General features: G+C 41.5%; 2 protein-coding genes across 2 annotated transcripts; one reads left to right on the top strand and one right to left on the bottom strand.

Moving 5' to 3' along the window:
- Window positions 1–325: 325 nt before the first annotated feature.
- Window positions 326–5942, bottom strand: LOC102918597 (olfactory receptor 2T29-like). The gene is made up of 2 exons (XM_076542459.1): window positions 5921–5942; window positions 326–2677 (listed from the first exon to the last, which is right to left on the bottom strand). Exon 2 carries the CDS (start codon window positions 2666–2668, stop codon window positions 1712–1714), a length of 957 nt encoding a protein of 318 aa, XP_076398574.1. The 5' UTR covers window positions 2669–2677; window positions 5921–5942; the 3' UTR covers window positions 326–1711.
- A 6253-nt stretch (window positions 5943–12195) lies between these two features.
- Window positions 12196–19161, top strand: LOC102918295 (olfactory receptor 2T29-like). Its single transcript, XM_076542457.1, has 4 exons — window positions 12196–12294; window positions 13636–13742; window positions 14282–14431; window positions 15117–19161. Exon 4 carries the CDS (start codon window positions 15126–15128, stop codon window positions 16080–16082), a length of 957 nt encoding a protein of 318 aa, XP_076398572.1. The 5' UTR covers window positions 12196–12294; window positions 13636–13742; window positions 14282–14431; window positions 15117–15125; the 3' UTR covers window positions 16083–19161.
- The last annotated feature ends 1050 nt before the right edge of the window (window positions 19162–20211 follow it).

Here is a 20211-nt window from a genome sequence, read left to right as displayed (position 1 = left end):
TTGCGTCTGGGCTTTTTCCTTTTTTTTTACTTCTGTAATCTTACTTTCACTCTTTCTTTGGGGCTGACTGTGTGGCTGAGTGGCTGGCCCATGGAGTCCTCCTTTCTTCCTCTAGCTCTTTCTTTCTCCCTTCTCCTAGATTTCTCCTTCTGTATATTCTCTCTGCCTGCCAGCCCACCTATCCTTTCTCCTGCCTATCTATTGGCCGTTCAGCTCTTTATTAGACCATCTGGTGGTTTAGACAGGCACAATAACACAGCTTCACAGAGTTAAAGAAATGCAACATAAACAAAAGAAACACACCTTAAACACTATTCTGCAAAATAGGGTAAAATTTAACATCTTGAATTTTATTTTTTGTTTATGTAGCCAAAATTATTATCTCCTTAAAATAATTGTTTTATTATAAGATTATTTCTTAGTATCATGACAACCACAAAGTAAAAACTTGCACACAAACATGAAGGAAAAAGAAAAAGATCTAAATAATATTACTAGAGAAAATCATCTAACTGCCGAAGTACAGAGTAAGAAAAGAGAACAGGAGAATGTAGCAGAAAATTAGGAAACAGGAGCTGGTGCAGACGTGTGCTCTTGTTTATGATATTTCTTCCATGGGTGACAGTGGACTGCATTATCCAGTTGGAACATGCAGAGCTGCTGAATGGGTAAAAGATAAGGCCCAATATCATAACTCGATTAAATCCACTTCATCAATTAGTTCAGTTCTCGGCACTCATGTTGGGCAGCTCACAACTACATGTAAATCAAGCTCAAGAGGAACTGATGGCCTCCTTTGGCCTCTGTTGACACTTTGGACTCTGTTGACACACATGGACATGCACACACACAGTTACACCTCACAGAAACACATATATCCATATAGTGCGAGCACACGCGCGTGCGCGCGCACACACACACACACGCACTCACACAGAAAAACAAACATACAAACACACACTCACACACAAATATACACAAACACTCATGCACATAAACACAAAGACATAAACATATACAAACACATATGTATACATACAAATACAGACATACAAAAAAACACATATACATATACACACAAACAAATACACATGGAGACCCACACACAAACACACATACCCATAAAAATAAAATCTTTGTTTTAAAGCAAAGGAAAATGGTTTAATTACTGAATTCTAACAAGTGTTCCGAAAGTAACAACAAATTTCCAACTGTTCCAAAATATTAAGGAAGGTGAATACTTCCCAAACCCTCACAGCAGGCTGGTACTATTCTGAGACACACAGCAAGGCTACACATAGTAAAAACTATGGAACAACATCTAAGATAAACATTTACGCCAACTTCCTAACAGAATACTGGCAAATTATATTTATATCCCATTAAAAATATTACTCTCTATGACCAAATGGAACATATCCCAGGAATGCCAGCTTGTTCGATGCACATAAAAAAAGAAAAGGTTGAAACCCATTCAATTGTGTCAATACACAGAGCAAACCCATTTCACTGAACTAGCATCCCTTTCTGATAAAAGTCTTCCAGCAAATCAGATGCAGAAAGTCCCTATTCCTACACAACAAAAGTCCTTGATGAGAGGACATATCGTGCTCTCAGTCATGTGAGCATCATACAAATAACATAAGCATGAGATCTGGAACAACAGATGTGTAAAGGAAAAGAAAGGAAACTTCATTCCAAATTACTTATTTTACTGGTTCTTGAAAGAGTGTTTCACACCCAACAGTTTCTCCATGGCATCTATGACATTCTTATTCCTAAGACTGTAGATTAGTGGGTTCAACAGAGGGGTGAGTATCGTGTAAAACACAGACACCACCATGTCCTTCTCAGGGGTGTGGAAGGAGGCAGGGAGCATGTAGGTGTAGACAGCAGCACCATAGAAGAGGATGACCACAGTCATATGGGAGGAGCAGGTGGCCAGGGCCTTCTTCCTGCCCTCAGCTGATTTCATCCTGATAACTGTGAGGAGGATGAATGAATAGGAGCTTGAGATGACTGTGACAGGGATGAGAAGCATGAGCACACAGCACAGGTACATGAAGGTCTCATAGAGCCAGGTGTCTGAGCAAGAGAGCTTTGTCACAGCAGGGACCTCACAGAAAAAGTGATGGATCTCATGGGATCCACAGAATGGGAAGGTCATGGTGACAGGAGTGAACATGAAGCCATCCAGGGATCCCAGGAACCAACAGACAGACATCAGGAGGAGACACACTCTATGGTTCATGAGGACAGGATAACGGAGTGGATGGCAGATGGCTACATAGCGGTCATAAGACATGGCAGCCAAAAGGAAAAATTCTGAACCTGCTAGTGTCACATAGAGAAACATCTGTATCCCACAGGCAGCCGCTGAGATCTTGTGGCTCCCAAGAACCTGGTCCATGAGCATCTTGGGCACAGTGACAGAAATGTACATCATGTCCATGAGGGACAACTGGCTGATGAAAAAGTACATGGGTGTGTGGAGGCGGGTGTCAGAGATTATTAGAAGGATCAGGAGGGCATTCCCAGACAAGGCCATCAGGAAAATCACAAATATGATGACAGCAAGCAGGGCAGGGTGTTTGGACTGACTGAAGAATCCGACCAGGGTGAAATCTGACTGTCCAGTATAGTTGCTCATCCAGGTAATGATGTTCATGGGCGTTTCCTAGGCAACCAAGAATGCTATGGGGTTAGCATCATCACGTGACATTAGGAACTAATGCTCAGGGATATGTCCCTTAACCTGACGGTGCTACCAGAGGAAGTTTCCTGACCTGGAGATCTGAGGATTGCATATTTCACATAGTTCAATCAATTTTTTTTTAAAAAAAACTTAGAATTCATGTCTTGGTCAGAATCACTGGTGATTCAGGGCAAATTCAAGGTCATGAGCTTTCCTAAGGACAAACAGAGTCTTCTGTCAAGTATTACCAACTTGAGGAATGCTACTCGATACTAACACATAGTGATTCAGTGACAAAATTTGAGGCATGCTGCCTCATGCTAACACAAATAATGATTTAATGACAAAAAGGGGTAAAATCAAAATTGTTTTGAACTATGTGACTTTAAAGTAAACCCTGACCTCCATGAATTAAGGGTGCAATTGGCATCTTAAAATCTCTGAGGTGTATTGCATATAAAAACACTTTTAAGAGTAATAATTTAAGGGGTAAATTTCAACAGATGAATCTCCTTAGTCCCCAGGATAGGGCTCTCTGAGAGTTTCTCTGCTGCTTGAAGAAGCTTCACCTTCACACAAGCAGGACCAATGCTCAGAACCCTAAAAGGCTTGGAGCATAGAGCCCACTCATTAGCCAAATACTGCCACCAGTCCACTTGTTCCTCTACCCACTAGTTCTCCATCTGCTACCTAAACTAATGCTATTGCTGATGCTGGTGGTGATGATGATAACTTTGACTTTTGGTTTTGTCAAGGTTAAATAAAGCAAAACAATGAAAGTTCTTTCAAAAGCCAAAGAAAAATGGCTGAGCACATGCACTCTTACATTTTTAAGATTCCACTATCCTGGAGGGCCATCTAAGAGATGAGTAATATTATTGTATTATGGACAACAGTACTTTTGTTCTTCAGTTTAAATATCGTGTACACATTTAAGAATTTAGTTTTCAAAATAACAAGGAAGAAAACTTCAAATAAATAACATATACAGCCTACTTTAAAAAGATTTTGGATTTGAAATTTTTTCTGTGTTTGTTACAAGTGCATTAATTTTGTATAAATGTATAAACACTTTAAATGTATATTTAGAAAAGCATTCACGTGAGTGTAGGAATTTGCAAAGAAATGCATAACACATTTATCCTTGATTAGCACAGTTAGCAGAAAAATTCACCTGCGTTAAGGTCTCGCCACGTGCTCTAACGCTACAGGACCTCACAGGTGTGTCCCCGGCCAGGCTGTGTTTGCAGCACCATCTGCTTTGTAGAATGTCACTGTCCCTGTCTCCTGGGATCCACAAAGCAGAGAGAAAACTGAGCGATGCTGAGGTGCCTCTCACACGGGTTCCCTGCTCTCCATGCTCCCTGCTCACGGCCTGAATCTGCACTGGACTCTGAAACCAGTTAAGGCGACTTTGAACTTGATGGTACTTAAATAGTGCAGGACAACACGTAAATAAGATAAAGTCAAATTTTTAAATGGCTGCAAAGTGAGTAAAAGCAACAGGCACAAATAGACCTAGCCTGTCTGAAGTCCGCTAAAGCTTATGCCACGTCTTCTCCTTAAACAGACTGAATTATTCTACCTAAAAAAATTAAAAGTATTTCTTTTAATGTGTATGTGTTTTTCTTGCATGTATGAGTGTGTGTGTGTGTGTGTGTGTGTGTGTGTGTGTGTGTGTGTGTGTGTGTGCACTACATGTGTCCTTATTACCAGGGGAAGATATTGGATCCTCCAGAACTGGTTACAGAAAGTTGTGAGCGGCCATGTACCAAGTGGATGCTGGGAGCTGAACCTAGCTGGGAGTCTTCTGCAAGAGAAACAAGTGCTCTTAACCCCTGAGCCAACCTTCCACCCATTTTTAACCTTTTGATTTCTGAAATGGTAAATGTTGAGTTATGTAGCTCTCACCAACACAGCACAAGTATCATCTCTTCCTAAAAAGAGTTCAGCTGTGGTTACAGGGAAAGGGGAGTTCAGAAAGAACTGCCAGCTCCAGAGGCATTTACACCTTTGTGAGAACTCCCTACACAACTCCTGATGCTGGGCTGGTTAAAACCCTGTGGTTTCTGTGATGCTCAGGAAGCTGAGAGCGCTGCAGGGCCCCAATGCCTACATTAAAATGTTGGACAAATTAGAGGCATGTTGCAGAAGATAAATGGAAAGACATATAGATCAATGATATATAGAAGCAGAGGTAGACAGACAGACAGACAGACAGACAGACAGATTTCCTTTCTACCAAAGTTTCCTTGGCAGATAAAGACTAAATTATGTTCAATATTTAAATGTCCCCAAACACTGCAGAGACATCAGACTATTTCATTTATATTTGTGGACATGGTAGATCTCAGGCCAGGGCAGTGGCCCCCATATATGGAAACCTAAACCCTGGATGAATGGAGGTCAGAAGAGACTTGGGGGCTGTGCTGGTCAAGTCAGTACTGCACTCTGTCAAATAGCAGTTTCCGACATCAAGACACCCAGGACACCAGGAGGACTAGGAACATGGTGTCTGAGGCACACACAGGGATTGCAGCCTGCTCAGACCTGTTGCGTCTCCTGTGGACAGCCAGATGCAGCGTCACTCTGGGGTTGCTAACAGCACTGGCAGAGTCGCCCCAAGCTACTGGAGCCAGCCGCATCGGAGTCAGTTCTGAAGCCTTTCTACAGCACCTCTCCCCAGGAGTCTGAGTTACTTACCTTCTGTTCTTCATTTTCAGAAGGAAAACTCGGATTTCAGAGTGTGTCCCTAATATGAAACAACCAACCGACAAAAGTTGTACATTTCACCAGTTTTGGTAACAAAGAACATGCCCCTGCCTCAGTTCTCTTGGAAACCCCATTTCCCTCTGTAGTCTGCAGTTCAGTCTAGACAATGCCCTAGCCCTTTCGTCACAGGATACATGGGATGAGCATGTAATTCTTAGTGTCACTGTGACACTCTGTAAGCTTGTGGTTCCATGACTGCTGGTGAATATCATAGCTAAGAAGGCAGCATACATGTTCTTCTGTTCCTAAGTAGCTGGGAATAAAATATGCCAAGTCTGTTGCATTAAAAATATAGTATTTGACATTTATGGAAAAAAGTTCATGCTCTGTTCTGCAGAAAAAAAACAGAGGAAAATCAAAGTAATATTGTCAAGAACAACTAGAAGATTCAGAAAGCAGATGTTAAGTCAGAAGCAGTGAGTGCTGTGCAGTCTCCCCTCAGCTCCAACTCACCCCAGATGCTGCTGGCAGCCTTGGCCACATGGGCCAAGGGACAGTGGCTGGTTAAGTGCACACAGAGTAGGAGGGGAGTGACGTCATCCCTGGCTGGACTTTGCTCATTAAGGGGTGGTGTGGTGTTTTCTTTTCTTTCCTTTTTTTTTTTTTTTTTTTGTCAATAATGTTCCTTTGAGACTTAGGAGACATAATGAATAAAGAAAAAAATAAGCCGAGAGTCATCTCCACTACAGAGCTATGGTTTTCTCCTTGTGTCTTCTTCTTTTTTGTTGGTTCATTAGTTAACCCTTTGTTAATTTTATTTTTTTATTTCTTATTAAGAAAATTTTTATTCATTTTACATACCAACACAGATCCCTCACTCTCCCCTCCTCCCAACCCCCAGCCTTCACCCCAAACCCAACTTCCATCCCCTCCTCTGAAATGGTAAGGCCTACTATGGGGAGTCACCAAACCTACTACATTCAGTTGAGGCAGGTCCAAGGCCCTCCCCATGCATCAAGGCTGTGCAAGGTTCCCCACCATAGGGAGTGTGTTGCACAAATCTTAGATGGTCTTTTAATAATAATATAAAAAAACAAAACAAAACAACAACAACAACAACAAAATAAAACAGAGCCAGATATCAGGTTGAAAGCTGAAAGATCAGAGAAGCAGAGTTCCTGTTTCCTCATGCCTTATATACCTTTCTCTGCCCTGCCATATTACTTTCTGGGATTAAAGGTGTGTGTGCTTCCCAATCAAGGCATGAGATCTCAAGTGCTGGGATTAAAGGTGTGTGCCACCACTGCCTGGATCTATGTCTAATCTAGTGGCTGGCTCTGTCCTCTGATCCTCAGGCAAGCTTTATTAGGGCACACAATATATCACCACAGTAGTAGGCTCCAAGAAGTCAGCTCATGCACCAGGGATGAATCCTGATCCTACTGCCAGGACCCCCTTAAGTAGACCAAGGTACACAACTGTCTCACTTATGCAGAGGGCCTAGGCATCACCATCCTTGACCTCAAGCTCTACTATAGAGCAATAGTAACAAAAAACAACTTGATGTTGGTATAAAAACCATCATTGGACCAATGGAATCGAATTGAAGACCCTGACATTAATCCACATACCTATGAACACTTGATTTTTGACAAAGAAGCTAAAACTGTAGCATGAAAAAAGAAAGCATCTTCAACAAATGGTGCTTGCATAATTGGATGTCAGCATGTAGAAAGTTGCAAATAGATCCAAGTCTATGGCCATGCACAAAACTCAAGTCCAAGTGGATCAAAGACCTCAACATAAATCCAGTTATACTGAACCTGATAGAAGAGAAAGTAGGAAACAGCCTTGAACACACTGGCACCAGAGATCACTTCCTAAATATAACACCAGTAGCACAGACACTGAGAGCAACAATTAATAAATGGGACCACCCGACACTGAGAAGCTTCTGTAAGGCAAAGAACACAGTCAATAAGACAAAATGACAGCCTACAGAATGGGAAAAGATCTTTACCAACTCCTTGTGTTTTTTTAATCTCCAAGATTTGTAAAATGGTAATTGTAACCTAAATTAAAAATTATCTGAAATTTAAACTTTGTAGATAAATCTCAAGCATGAGATACATAAGTCAGGTAATGCATGGTCATAGCCTTGGGTACTTGTCAAAGTTGGTTTCTTTCTCTCTCTCTCTCTTTCTCCCTCCATCCCCATGTTCTCTCTCTCTCTCTCTCTCTCTCTCTCTCTCTCTCTCTCTCTCTCTCTCTCGTGTGTGTGTGTATGTGTGTGTGTGTGTGTGTGTGTGTGTGTGTGTGTGTGTGTGTGTATGTGTGTGTGTGTGTTCATATACACTTCCAGTAGTAGTTTTCACAAGCAGGGACTCCAAAGGTTGGAGTTCAGCTACTTAATCATAGACATTGCCTCTCATTAGTGCCCAAAAATTGACCAAGAGGTCCATCCCTCACCTGCTATCTTGTCCTCTCCCTATCAGGACAAACATGAGAAACAAGTCCATAAAAGACATCTTATACCTGGCACTAGGCTGTTGGGCAGTCCATGGCTTCTGGGAGCAGTATCCCCAGTACAGAGCATGTACAGCCATATAAATACATAAAGAAGAATAGCAAGCCTTTTCAATAAACATCCTTAGATGTCCCCATCTCTGTTCTCACTCTCATCCCTTCCCCACTACAGGTTCCTTCCCATCATCCTTTGTCCTTTGTGCCACTATAGTCCACTCTCACCTGTCCCCTAAGATCTCTCTCTCCCCTCCCACCAACCAGCACTTCCCCGTTCCCTGTATTCTGCAGATTAGCATATTAAACACACAAATCCAAAGATTCAACACTAAGATCCACAGATGAGAGAGACCATGTGATATTTGTTGAAAATAAAATTCATAAACATGTAAATAGATGCTCATACTGAGAACCACAGCTACACATTTCACAATCCAATAACATTAATGTGCATCCATAGGGCAGTTCTTGAAAAAGAGTCTGACATGAATTCTCTAATGTGTGTGCAGTTATCCACTTGAATTTGTCAGTATTCTAGGATTACCCATTATTTCACTTAATTAGGGCCAAAGAAAAACTGATTTTTTTTTCTTCCCCTGTTAGGTAGAGTGCACAGAGGAATGGATGCATGAGAGATGGCAGAGCCCATAGCTGGGTCTGGCCAGTGAGTGAGGTCTTCTCTCTCTATGTTCTTCCTGATCATTGGGACCAACTTGTGAGATGAAGATGCTCCACCAAAAACAGAACTTCTCAGTGTCACATGATCCTTAGGGTAAAGCAGCTTCAATGTCATAGATTTCTTTTACCACATTATATTCAATTAGCTTTCTAAGTAAAGATAATATGGAATATATCTCTGAGATTTCAAAAGCTCTAAGTTGGATCCTTAGCTCACACATGTTCAGTCTTAGTTCAAACCTCAGGGTAAAATATATTTTTAAAAGAAATTTGATTTCCCTTTGGAAGCGCTGGGTTATGATAGTCTAGGGGAGTGATCCTACAGACTGTGGTCCTTCAGGATAAAGGACCTGGATACTTCATGACCCTGAAATGTGGTAGTTTCACTAGGAGTTATGATAGTTCTAACCACAGATATGAATTCTGTTTTGAAATTTTCTTAAATTATAGGTAAATTATAAACCTCAGATCTGCAGGCACAGTGAGCCTCCTGTTAGCACAGTCAGGTTGAGGCACACATCACTGAGCATTCATTCCTAGGGCCACATGATACTAACCTCAAACATTCTTGGTTGCCTAGGAGACACCCACGAACATCATCATCCGGATGAGCAACTATACTGGACAGTCAGATTTCACCCTAGTGGGATTCTTCAGTCAATCCAAACACCCTGCTCTGCTTGTTGTGGTCACATTTGTGGTTTTCCTAATGGCCTTGTCTGGGAATGCCCTCCTGACCCTTCTGATACTGTGTGACACCCCCCCTCCACACACCCATGTAATTTTTCATCGGCCAGTTGTCTAACTAAGTAACACTAGCAGTTCAGAATTTTTCCTTCTGACTTCCCTATCTTATGACCAATTACATGGTTACAGTTCCTGCTAAGTGTTTTAAGAGCACACTGATACACAAAACACACATTTTTTTTTTCTGTCAAGGCCTCAGAAAGGTCTGTTCCTCCAAGGTCATTCAAACAGGGAGGAGCCACTGAGTCTTGTAGCCTATCTTTTACCAATTGTGCTGTGATTTGGGAATGGGTGAGGGACTTTCTGACCACAGCCTCCTTTGGAAGCACTGGGATCATGTCCCTCCATATTGAATCTCTTCCTTGCAGAATGTACACAGATTAGCATCCATCCCTTGGAGCCTCCAGGGCCTCCTGTTCTAGAAGACAGGTGACTCGCTAGAACTGTGAGACCTTTTGAAAGATGTCCTATAGCCCTATGGGACCTAGATGAACTTGAAGGATCAGGGTAAAAATACCGCCTCTTAATCCCTCCATCCACATGGGAATAGGCCTCTAAGTAGGGCCAATCAACACCCAGAAGGTCAGTTGAACCAGTCTGGTCTGTTATTTTTAAATTTTGTATGACATTTGGGAAGGGGAAATATTTTTTTGTCCACTAAGTCAGTTGTTGTAGATGTTTCCAAGAGCAGATCAATAACTTCAGAGGCCTCTAATGATTTAAATAAATGTATGATTGAACTTTGACATTAAAATTTTGATTAATATCACTTAATGATCTTTATGGCTCCACTTAAAATATGTTACATAAGTTACTCAGACCTTCTGTGACCTGTTGAGGATTTTCAGCTTTGTATGTATTATTTGATTTTGGAAACATGTAGCCATCTTAATTTAGAGGTAAGAATATAGAAATGCATATAGAAATGTACTTTTTACAAAAATATCCTTATTGCTACTTCCTTGTAACATTAATGTCTCTGAAGAAAAATGCACAAATACAAGTTGAATTCCTATTTGAAGGGAGCCAGTTACTTCAGACATTAGGGATAGCATGGAAAACATGAAGAAAATCAGAATTAGAAGCAGCCATTCTCTGGTCTCACTGACTACCACTAAAGCTATAAACAGCTATGTGACAGTGGTGAGCCTCACTAAAGCCCTGAGATCCTTACAACACTTTGAACATAAAGGAAGAAAGACTTCCTAGCAAACTCTCTTCAGAAGGAGGTAGGTGAGATGCACAGACAGGGGCAGCACTTTTCCCACTGCCAGGGCATCACGAGGAACAACAGTCAGTTCTGTGTATTTGTGCTCAGATCATACTGTGTATAAGCTTCCCTTATTTCCATGAACTATTTTTATTGCATTCTATGACAAATCCACTGTGTGGCATGGGTTCATAACTTTTTAATTACATAGGCTTTGATTGTTTAATAACACTGGTATTTTTATTTACTTTCTCCAACAAAGGTCCTCATGAATCAGTTTCCAGCCTTCACATTTCAAGCTGGAGAAATTCACACAGGACCTTGGTCATACAGGAGTGATGATCTGTAGGGCAGGCAGGTGAAGTTGGGGTGGAATGTTGTCACTATGGTAGCTGCATGTGCCCCTCAATATGTGTTAGATGCTGGATTCTCTAATCTACTGATGGCCATGCCCTGACACGATGCACACCTAAGACATCTGTGTCCTAATAGTGCTGAGTCAGCTACCTTGGGGGCTGGACACAGCCTGGAGTCCCACAGAGCCTCTGTCACCTACAGTTGATGCAGATGGACAAGACCAGCAGCAACAGGGAAAGTCCCCTTTTCTTCCAGCTTCCCCGGCCAAATCCATTCAGAGCCTGCAATCAAACCAAGTATTGAAGGAGTCAAAATCCTGCTCCATCTGCAGGTTAAAGCTCTGGGAGCATGGAAGGGCTGAGCTCAGGAGTGTGGCCTGATGAGCAGAGGACACTGTGTGACCAGAGGATGGAATGGAAACACCACATGACGTGGGAACTCGATTGGAAAACTTCTACACTCAGAAAAAGTACAGAGTAATCTGGCTGCAGGATCAAGAGTGCTGAGGTGGATCGTTCTTCTTCCCTGTTGTGCATCGTCAACTACACAGTTTACACTTCACAGATGTGTGCAGTTTAAAGCAAGGTGTCATTCTCTAAAGTGTGACACTTGTCCCACTGATGGTAATATAAATATTCTCATTTTCATCTAAGCCATTTGTATTTGTGGTCATTCTATAATTTTCAGGTCACTATTTAAAGTGAAACAAACTGAACTGAGCATTTGTACAGAATGCAGTTCCAATGAACATGGCTTCTGACTGAGCAGAACATAGCCATGACGTGATGGGGAGAAGGCAAATATTACATGAGGTCAGTCCGGGACAAACTAGTAATGGGAACTGAACCCCAAGCTTTGGACTCCACTCTTAAAAAGATAACAGGTCACAAAAACTACTGACAGTTTATATCAACACAGAGAGAGACAGAGACAGAGAGAGATTGAGAGGGAATAGAATTCTGCATAGTGAACAAGGGCCTGAACATAAATAACTGACTCATGTTGGACCAGATTACTCTTTATGATGGTGATAGTCCAGGCTATGGTTAATACTGGCTATGACTTTCCATTTTAACAAAACTGAAGGGTAAATGAGCCTGTGGCAGAGGTTTCTGTCACCATCCCTGGCTCACTTAGTTACATTCTTCCTTAAAGTGCCACAGGGGAGTTATTAACACAATCTTTATCCGGGAATGAGCAGGGTCCAGCCAAAGATGATGTCACTTGCCTCCTGTTCCTTCTGCACTTAACCAGTCACTGTCCCTTGGCTCCTATGACCCAGGCTGCATCTGCATCTGATGGTGAGTGGACCTGACAGGAGAGAATGCCCAGTACACGGTGGACCCTAAACAGTCTCTTTGTTCTTCAGGAGGTTTGTTTTATCATTTATTGTCTATTTTTATGTGGAGGAAAAAAATTCTGCCTACGTTTCTCTCATTTTTGGTGTTTTGAGACAGGGTTTCTCTGTGCAGCACTGGCTGTCCAGAACTTGCTTTGTAGACCAGACTGCCCTTGAACTGAGAGATCTACCAGCCTCTGCCTCCCTAGTGCTGGATTAAAGGAGTGCACTGCCACACCCAGCATCTTCCTGAAGCTTCCCTTTAGCAACGCTTACTGAGATTTTTTTTCTAAGTTACCAATGAAGGGATATGTGTTTAACAGTTACACATACACACACACACTACAGAGAGAGAGAGAGAGAGAGAGAGAGAGAGAGAGAGAGAGAGAGAGAGAGAGAGAGAGAGAGAGAGAAAACTTACCTTGATTTCATTGCTGACCACCTACCCCAGTCTCACAAGTGATAAGATTATAGTAGGCATCTGCCAACACCCCACCCTTCCTTCTGTATTTTTGGTGTTCAGATTACAATCCATTAGTTTTCCAAAATTTTCTTTATTGCTGTTTATTTAACTTCCATTGTGGGTAACATTTGGGGGTTATGTAATGTCAAAAATTCTCAATTTTATTTATGTCTCATCATATAAAACAGACTGTGGGTGGTCTAAACAGAAACTATACATTCCTGGGGAAATGGTGTTTCCCATAGAACCCATGCAGGTACCCACTCTGTGCCTACTCATAGGTTAAGCATTCATGCTGTGTGTTATTGGGTGATGTGAGGCAGATGCCCTGAGACCCTGAGCTTCTCCACTGTGAGGAGAAAACTTGGTGACTCCTATGGAAGCACAGGGTGGTTCAGGGATGCTGCTGGCTGGGGAAGATGCTATGTCATTTCTCTGGGTTCACCGTGAGTAATCCCCAGTGTTAACATACACCAAGCTCTTCACATGAAATCAAACTCACAGAATGTGTAAGGGCAAGCCAGCTGCTGGTCCTGTGCGTCGTGCAGACACAACCTTCCTGATCTCCCTGCTCTCTGGGTGCCTTGATGCCAGTGTTCCCCATTTAACAGAGTGTGCCACCTTCCCAGCACACCTCCTGCCCCTCACCTGCCCCTGACCTCCACTCACCCAGCCAACACTGGTCAGGGATTCTCATAGACTGTGGCAGCCTCCCTGGTCCTTGCTCTCTGTGTTCACAGATATGAATTAAGTCAGCAGATAACCTTAAGGTGAATGAGGAAAGCTTAAGTTTTAGAACTTATGTAAGTTTCCTTTCATGAATAAGCCTTCTTAAAATGGAAATCCATCATTTGTCTTCCTATCTCACAGTCTATTCATCTGTCTGTATCTCTGTCCATCTCCTCCCATAGGTCTCAGGTTTTTCTAACATTTACATGAAAGCATCAAGGACCCAGCATTTTTCTCTCCTCCATCAGCAGCTTGGCAGAACATGGACCTTTAAGGACTTCAGTTTCAGGTGTGTTTTGTGTTTTGTGTTTTTGTTTTTCGAATCCTGACAGAGATTAAAATAATCCTGAGACTTGTGATTGTTGTCTCAGCAGTCCCTCCCTTTTAACTATTGCTAATATGTCAGAAAGAGAAGATTTAATTTCCTTTTTTTGGTAAGAGCTATCAAACTGCAATATCTACTAGTCAGAAAAAAAACTTTACAAATCTCCTCTCTTTGAGAAGTACATGAGGAAGAGGTGTTCACTGAGCCTTGTCAGAAAGGCTGGCTACATTCTGTCTGCTGTTGTTTCTCACTCTGTTGTACCTTTTTAAACCTTCAAATTTAATTCAGATATGTACTATTTTCCCAGCACAGATGGACACATACCTTGTTTAATGCAATCAAAATTAATGTATCCTTGAATATACAGACAGACAGAAAGACAGAAACACACACACACACACACACAATTGCAACTAAGACAGAAGCAGGCTGTGAGCATGAGCAGGGAAAATGCAGATTCACTGTCAGGGACATGTCATGGCTATATTCTCTCTACTTCTCAGACTCAATGAAGAAGTGGCTGACAGTCCATAGAGATCTGCTGGCACAGCCTGGCCTGGCAACCAGCAGTGACTGCTGAATCCTCTGCCTCCTGCTGAAGTTTAAAATAAATGGTGAGGAGATGAATTTGGAGAAGCAGAGAACAGAAAAGGGTGAGAGTTCCCAATATCTCAGTCTAACCAGCATTAGAAGAGCAAGCATGTTCTATGTAATGCTGTATCTATATTTTCATATGACTGTGTTTATGTGAATATATATTGAAAGAGCATTTATCTAGCCAAACAAACATATGTAAGAAACTTTTAATTTAATATTAAATGGAGAATAAGCCTTTTTTAGTTGTGATCTCTTACTATATTATTTTTAAAACCACATAATTCAATAAATATGAAAATGGGGAGTGCATCTCATAATGTGTCAATATTAAAAGGAAATTCAAAATGACTCTTAAGAATAACTTTCTTCATTAACTTTCTTAATAATGTGTTTGCTTATTTACATTGGATTTTAATATTATTTTTTTTGTTTTTTTTTGGGGGGGGGGTAGTGATTCACTATTTTTGTTAGTAGCAAAAAAATTATCCTGAAAATTTCAAGAACATTTTGATAGAGGACAATATTTTTCATCAGGAAAAAATCATGACCATGAACCATGGTAGCTTAAGTATGAGTTGTAATGGCTATAAACACAAGTGTGAATTCTTGCTTTTTTAAATGGCTTAATTTAGGTAGATTGTGATTCACAGATCTATAGGCCGAGGGAACATTCTTGGTACATTAGGTTGGTGCTAATATCAGTAAGCAGCCACTAACCCCAAATCATTCTTGGTTGCCTAGGAGACACCCATGGACATCACCACCTGGATGAGCAACTATACTGGACAGTCAGATTTCACCCTGGTCGGATTATTCAGTCAATCCAAACACCCTGCTCTGCTTGCTATGGTCACATTTGTGGTTTTCCTGATGGCCTTGTCTGGGAATGCCCTCCTGATCCTTCTGATACACTTTGACACCCGCCTCCACACACCCATGTACTTTTTCATCAGGCAGTTGTCCCTCATGGACATCATATACATTTCTGTCACTGTGCCCAAGATGCTCATTGATCAGGTTCTTGGGAGCCACAAGATCTCAGCAGCTGCCTGTGGGATACAGATGTTCCTGTACCTGACACTAGTAGGTTCAGAATATTTCCTTCTGGCTGCCATGTCTTATGACCGCTATGTGGCCATCTGCCATCCACTCCGTTATCCTGTCCTCATGAACCATAGAGTGTGTCTCCTCCTGATGTCTGTCTGTTGGTTCCTGGGATCCCTGGATGGCTTCATGCTCACTCCTGTCACCATGACCTTCCCATTCTGTGGATCCCATGAGATCCATCACTTCTTCTGTGAGGTCCCCGCTGTGACAAAGCTCTCCTGTTCAGACACCCAGCTCTATGAGACTCTCATGTACCTGTGCTGTGTGCTCATGCTTCTCATCCCCGTGACAGTCATATCAAGCTCCTATTCATCTATCCTCCTCACTGTTCACAGGATGAACTCGGCAGAGGGAAGGAAGAAGGCCCTGGTCACATGCTCCTCCCACATGACTGTGGTCATCCTCTTCTATGGTGCTGCTGTCTACACCTACATGCTCCCTGCCTCCTTCCACACCCCTGCGAAAGACATGGTGGTGTCTGTGTTTTACACAATACTCACCCCTCTGTTGAACCCACTAATCTACAGTCTTAGGAATAAGAATGTCACAGAGGCCCTGAAGAAACTCTTGGGTGTGGAACCCCTTTTCCAGAAACAATAAAGTAAGTAATTTGTAATGAATAATTTCTCTCCTTGTCTTTGTACATCTGTTGATTTATGTCTCATGCTGATGTTATTCCTTATCCATCATGTCTCATCACAGTCAGCCCTTTTGAAGAATTCTATCTCTATTCTGAAAATTTCTTCATTGATAAGCTTCTTGTATATTCAACATCTTCATTTGCATCTTTTAAATGTTACAATTTATGAATTAATAGTGGCTGTTGAATTTTGTGTGACAATAGTCTTATCACTCCAAAGGTATGTCATATTGAGAAATTAATGGTCATGAGTTGTTCAATTGATAAAAGATAGAGTAAGTTGGAAAAAGAGTGGTTACCAAGAAATGAATGGAGATAAATGGCATATTGAATAAATTCTGCTTGTTTTCTTGATAATTTATGTACATTTCAAATATGATAAAAAATAAAGAACAAGATACAGTTATATTATTTCAGCTCCTTTGTATAGTATAATAGATATAGTGGTCCAAAGAAATTAAAATCTGGGTAGTACAAGTGGCCCAGAGTGTTTCAAATGGTCAGCAGAGCTGTATTAGCATGTAAATGTACTCATGTATGCCTCAAAAACCAAACACAGCTCTCACTTCAAGGGAATGAGGAATAGCTTATCCTTGAACCTAATGTGAGTGACCATGGCCCAGAAACACACACTCAGGTTGTCCCTAATGACATGGTCCAAAGTTTCATGGAAAGTTACAAAGCACACAGAAGTCATGAGTCATAACTCAAGGCATTTTTCAATGACACCTGTGGAGCAATCAGGGGTTCAGGTTGTAGCAAAGTGGGAAAATCTGTGCTATGATTCTCAGATGTTGTCTGGTGACATGGAAAGCTTCTAATTTGAGTAAGCCATTCTGATCATCAATACATCCCAGAAGATTTCACCTGCCTCATTTACAGAACATTCACAGGGATTCTGGCTCAGAAACTGAAGCTGGCAATGAATGACTTATATGGGTGCTCTAGACTCTTGGGGCCATTTGGCTTTATACCTTAATGTTCTAACACTCCATTAGAACTCCTTGGGAGTCTAATAAATTGGTAAATCTTGCACAATTTATTTTTGTTTTTGTGCGTTTGCTTGTTTGTTGGGGAATATTATTTTAAGGTGTGTTCTGTTTATGTTATATTTGTTTAACTCTGTGAAGCTGTGTTGCTGTGACTGTCTAAAACACATGCTGGTCTAATAAAGAGCTGAATGACCAAGAGTGAGGCAGGAGAAAGGAAATGTGTGGCTGGAAGGCACAGGGAATATATAGAAGGAGAAATCTGGGAGAAAGAGTAAGGAGCAAGAGAGGAAGGAAGAGGACCTCAGGGGCCAGCCACCCAGCTACACTGCCAGCCACAGAGTAGGAATAAGGTAAGATTTACAGAAGTAAGAGAATGGGAAAAGCCCAGAGGCAAAAGGTAAATGGGATAATTTAAAGTTAAGGAAAGCTGGCAAGAAACAAGCCAAGATAAGGCTGGGTATTTATAATTAAGAATATGCCTCTTTGTGTATTTGAGAGCTGGGTGGTGGGCCCTACAAAAGAATTGATTGTTGTCTGTTTGTTTGTTTGATTTTGTTAATCTTTAACATGTCTATGTCTTTGTCCTCTGGGAACTTCAGTGCGGTGTCCCCTGTTGATCAAGCTTGACATTCAGTGCATAAAGAGGCCAAGTGTTCTCTTATGACCTGTGGTGAGGAAGCTCATTCCTAGGAGTCAGGACAACCAGTGCAGCAGTCTTTAGGAGAGAGAGGTAGCTGCTGCAGCCATTCTGATCTGGGACTGATTTGTTCCCACTCTCTGTATCTGACATAGCATTTACATGAGACGCAACATGTTACAGGAATGTTGTACCTGAAATTAAATTATCAAGAATATAGTAAAGAAAGTAAAAGTAGCAAATGAGAGAATGGGTTTCTTAATTGATGAAAACTAAAATCATCTTTCAAACAGGCTTCCTATATACTTCCTCTCTGCCATTTAGTTATTTATACTCTATGAATCATTTTACTTGATGATTAGAATACTTTAAATAATTTAATTACCTGTAACTCTGCTTTCTTTTGGCCTGTTTGGTTTCATAGCTGTAATTTTGTAGGGAGTTGATAGTTCTAATTTAAGAAAGATTGTTCTTCAGTTTCTGAATGTTTGTCATTCTTATTTATATGTCATTTTGATTTGTTTTGTTACATTAATATTATATCACATTGAGTATTTGGGAGATAAATATGAAACCACACTGTAGAAGAATTCAGACAATAACATGGTATCATTTTCACTCCTTTCCTAGCAAAACTGTCTTTTCCCCATGTACCAAATATTATTGTGGATAAGGATAGAAAGAAGAAGACAAATTCATGAGAAGCTGGAATTCCACAGGTTATTGTGGACATAACTCAATCATTTATGTCACAATCAGAAAGGGAAATGCTGTGTTTAAAGTGATGTACTCTTCCTTTGTAATACTTTCACCTCCAGAATCAATCATTGTCTCCAGGTCTTTTCTCAAAGCAAACCTCATTTCTGAAGGGTAAATACATGTCAGCTCCTTTCCTGAAGCAGCCACTACTGTTCCTTTCTTATATCTAACAATTTCACCTAAAAATACCATCAATTCTACAGCCACACCACCCTGGGTCCATCCCTCACATGTCTCACTGTGAAGGACAAAAGAGTTCACTAGATGGAGGCTTGTGTAAGTTCATCTATTTTGACTTTTGGAAGTTTCTTTGATATTAAGATCTTTGTACATTTACCTATGACTAACTCAACAGGACAGAACAAGAGCACAGAGTGGGGAAAGGGTCTGGAAGTGAGACCACAGCCACTCCACCTTCCACTGCTTCGCATTGCTCATACATTTTCACACAACTGCAAAACACAGTGGCTTCTTAGTTGCTCATGAATCCACCTCTCCATAAGCTGTGGTTGTTCTAAAATTGTTCTAGTTTTTAGTTGACACCAGAGTGTAGTTTCTTTCCTCTCATAAAACTCAACAAATGCTTGCTGTGGTCTTTGGATGTGTGTTAATACATTTGTTTTGTTTTAAAAATAAAATGTTTCTTAATTTAAGCTCCCATTCTTTTTTTTATTTTATTTTATAATGCTATTCAGTTCTACATAACAGCCACAGATTCCCTTGTTCTCCACCTTCCTGCCCCCTCCCCTTCCCCCCAGCACACCCCCCTTTCCCATCACCTCCAGATCAAGGCCACCCCCGAGGACTGAGATCGACCTGATAGACTCAGTCCAGGCAGGTCCAGTCCCCTCCTCCCAGATTGAGCCAAGCGTCCCTGTATAAGTCCCAGGTTTCAAACAGCTATCTCACGCTGCGAGCCCAGGACCTGGTACCACTGCCTAGATGCCTCCCAAACAGATCAAGCCAATCAACTGCCTCACCTATTCAGAGGGCCTGATCCAGTTGGGGGCCCCTCAGCCTTTAGTTCATAGTTCATGTGTATCCATTCATTTGACTATTTGTCCCTGTGCTTTATCCAACCTTGGTTTCAACAATTCTCGCTCATATAAACCCTCCTCTTTCTTGCTAATTAGACTCCCAGCGCTCCACCCGGGGCCTAGCCACGGATGTCTGCATCCAGATTCCTCAGTACTTGGATGGGGTTTCTGGCACAACTATTAGGGTGTTTGGCCATCCCATCACCAGAGTAGGTCAGTCCTGGCTGTCTCTTGGCCATTTCCAGCAGACACTTTATGCTGGAGAGGATGTGGAACTCGGGGAACTCTCCTCCACTGCTGGTGGGAATGCAAGCTTGTACAATCACTTTGGAAATCAATATGGCGCTCTCTTAGAAAATTGGGAATCAATCTCCCCCAAGATCCAGCTATACCACTCTTGGGCATATACCCAAGAAATGCTCAATCATACCACAAGAGCACTTGCTCAGCTATATTTATATCAGCTTTGTTTGTAATAGCCAAAACCTGGAAACAACCTAGATGCCCTTCAACTGAAGAATGGATAAATAAATTGTGGCACATATACACAATGGAATACTACTCAGCAGAGAAAAACAATAACATCATGAGGTTTGCAGGCAAATGGATGGATCTAGAAAAAATCATCCTGAGTGAGGTAACCCAGACTCAGAAAGACAAATAT

This window comes from Peromyscus maniculatus, chromosome 8 (assembly GCF_049852395.1).
Source record: "Peromyscus maniculatus bairdii isolate BWxNUB_F1_BW_parent chromosome 8, HU_Pman_BW_mat_3.1, whole genome shotgun sequence".
In the NCBI taxonomy this organism is placed as follows: Eukaryota; Metazoa; Chordata; class Mammalia; order Rodentia; family Cricetidae; genus Peromyscus; species Peromyscus maniculatus.
The sequence above is the reverse complement of the archived record's forward strand: the minus strand, read 5'-3'. Positions and strand labels throughout refer to the sequence as shown.

Bases quoted from the DNA above. Each gene is read 5' to 3' on its own strand.
- LOC102918597 (XM_076542459.1), bottom strand. From the start codon at position 2,668: ATGAACATCATTACCTGGATGAGCAACTATACTGGACAGTCAGATTTC.
- LOC102918295 (XM_076542457.1), top strand. From the start codon at position 15,126: ATGGACATCACCACCTGGATGAGCAACTATACTGGACAGTCAGATTTC.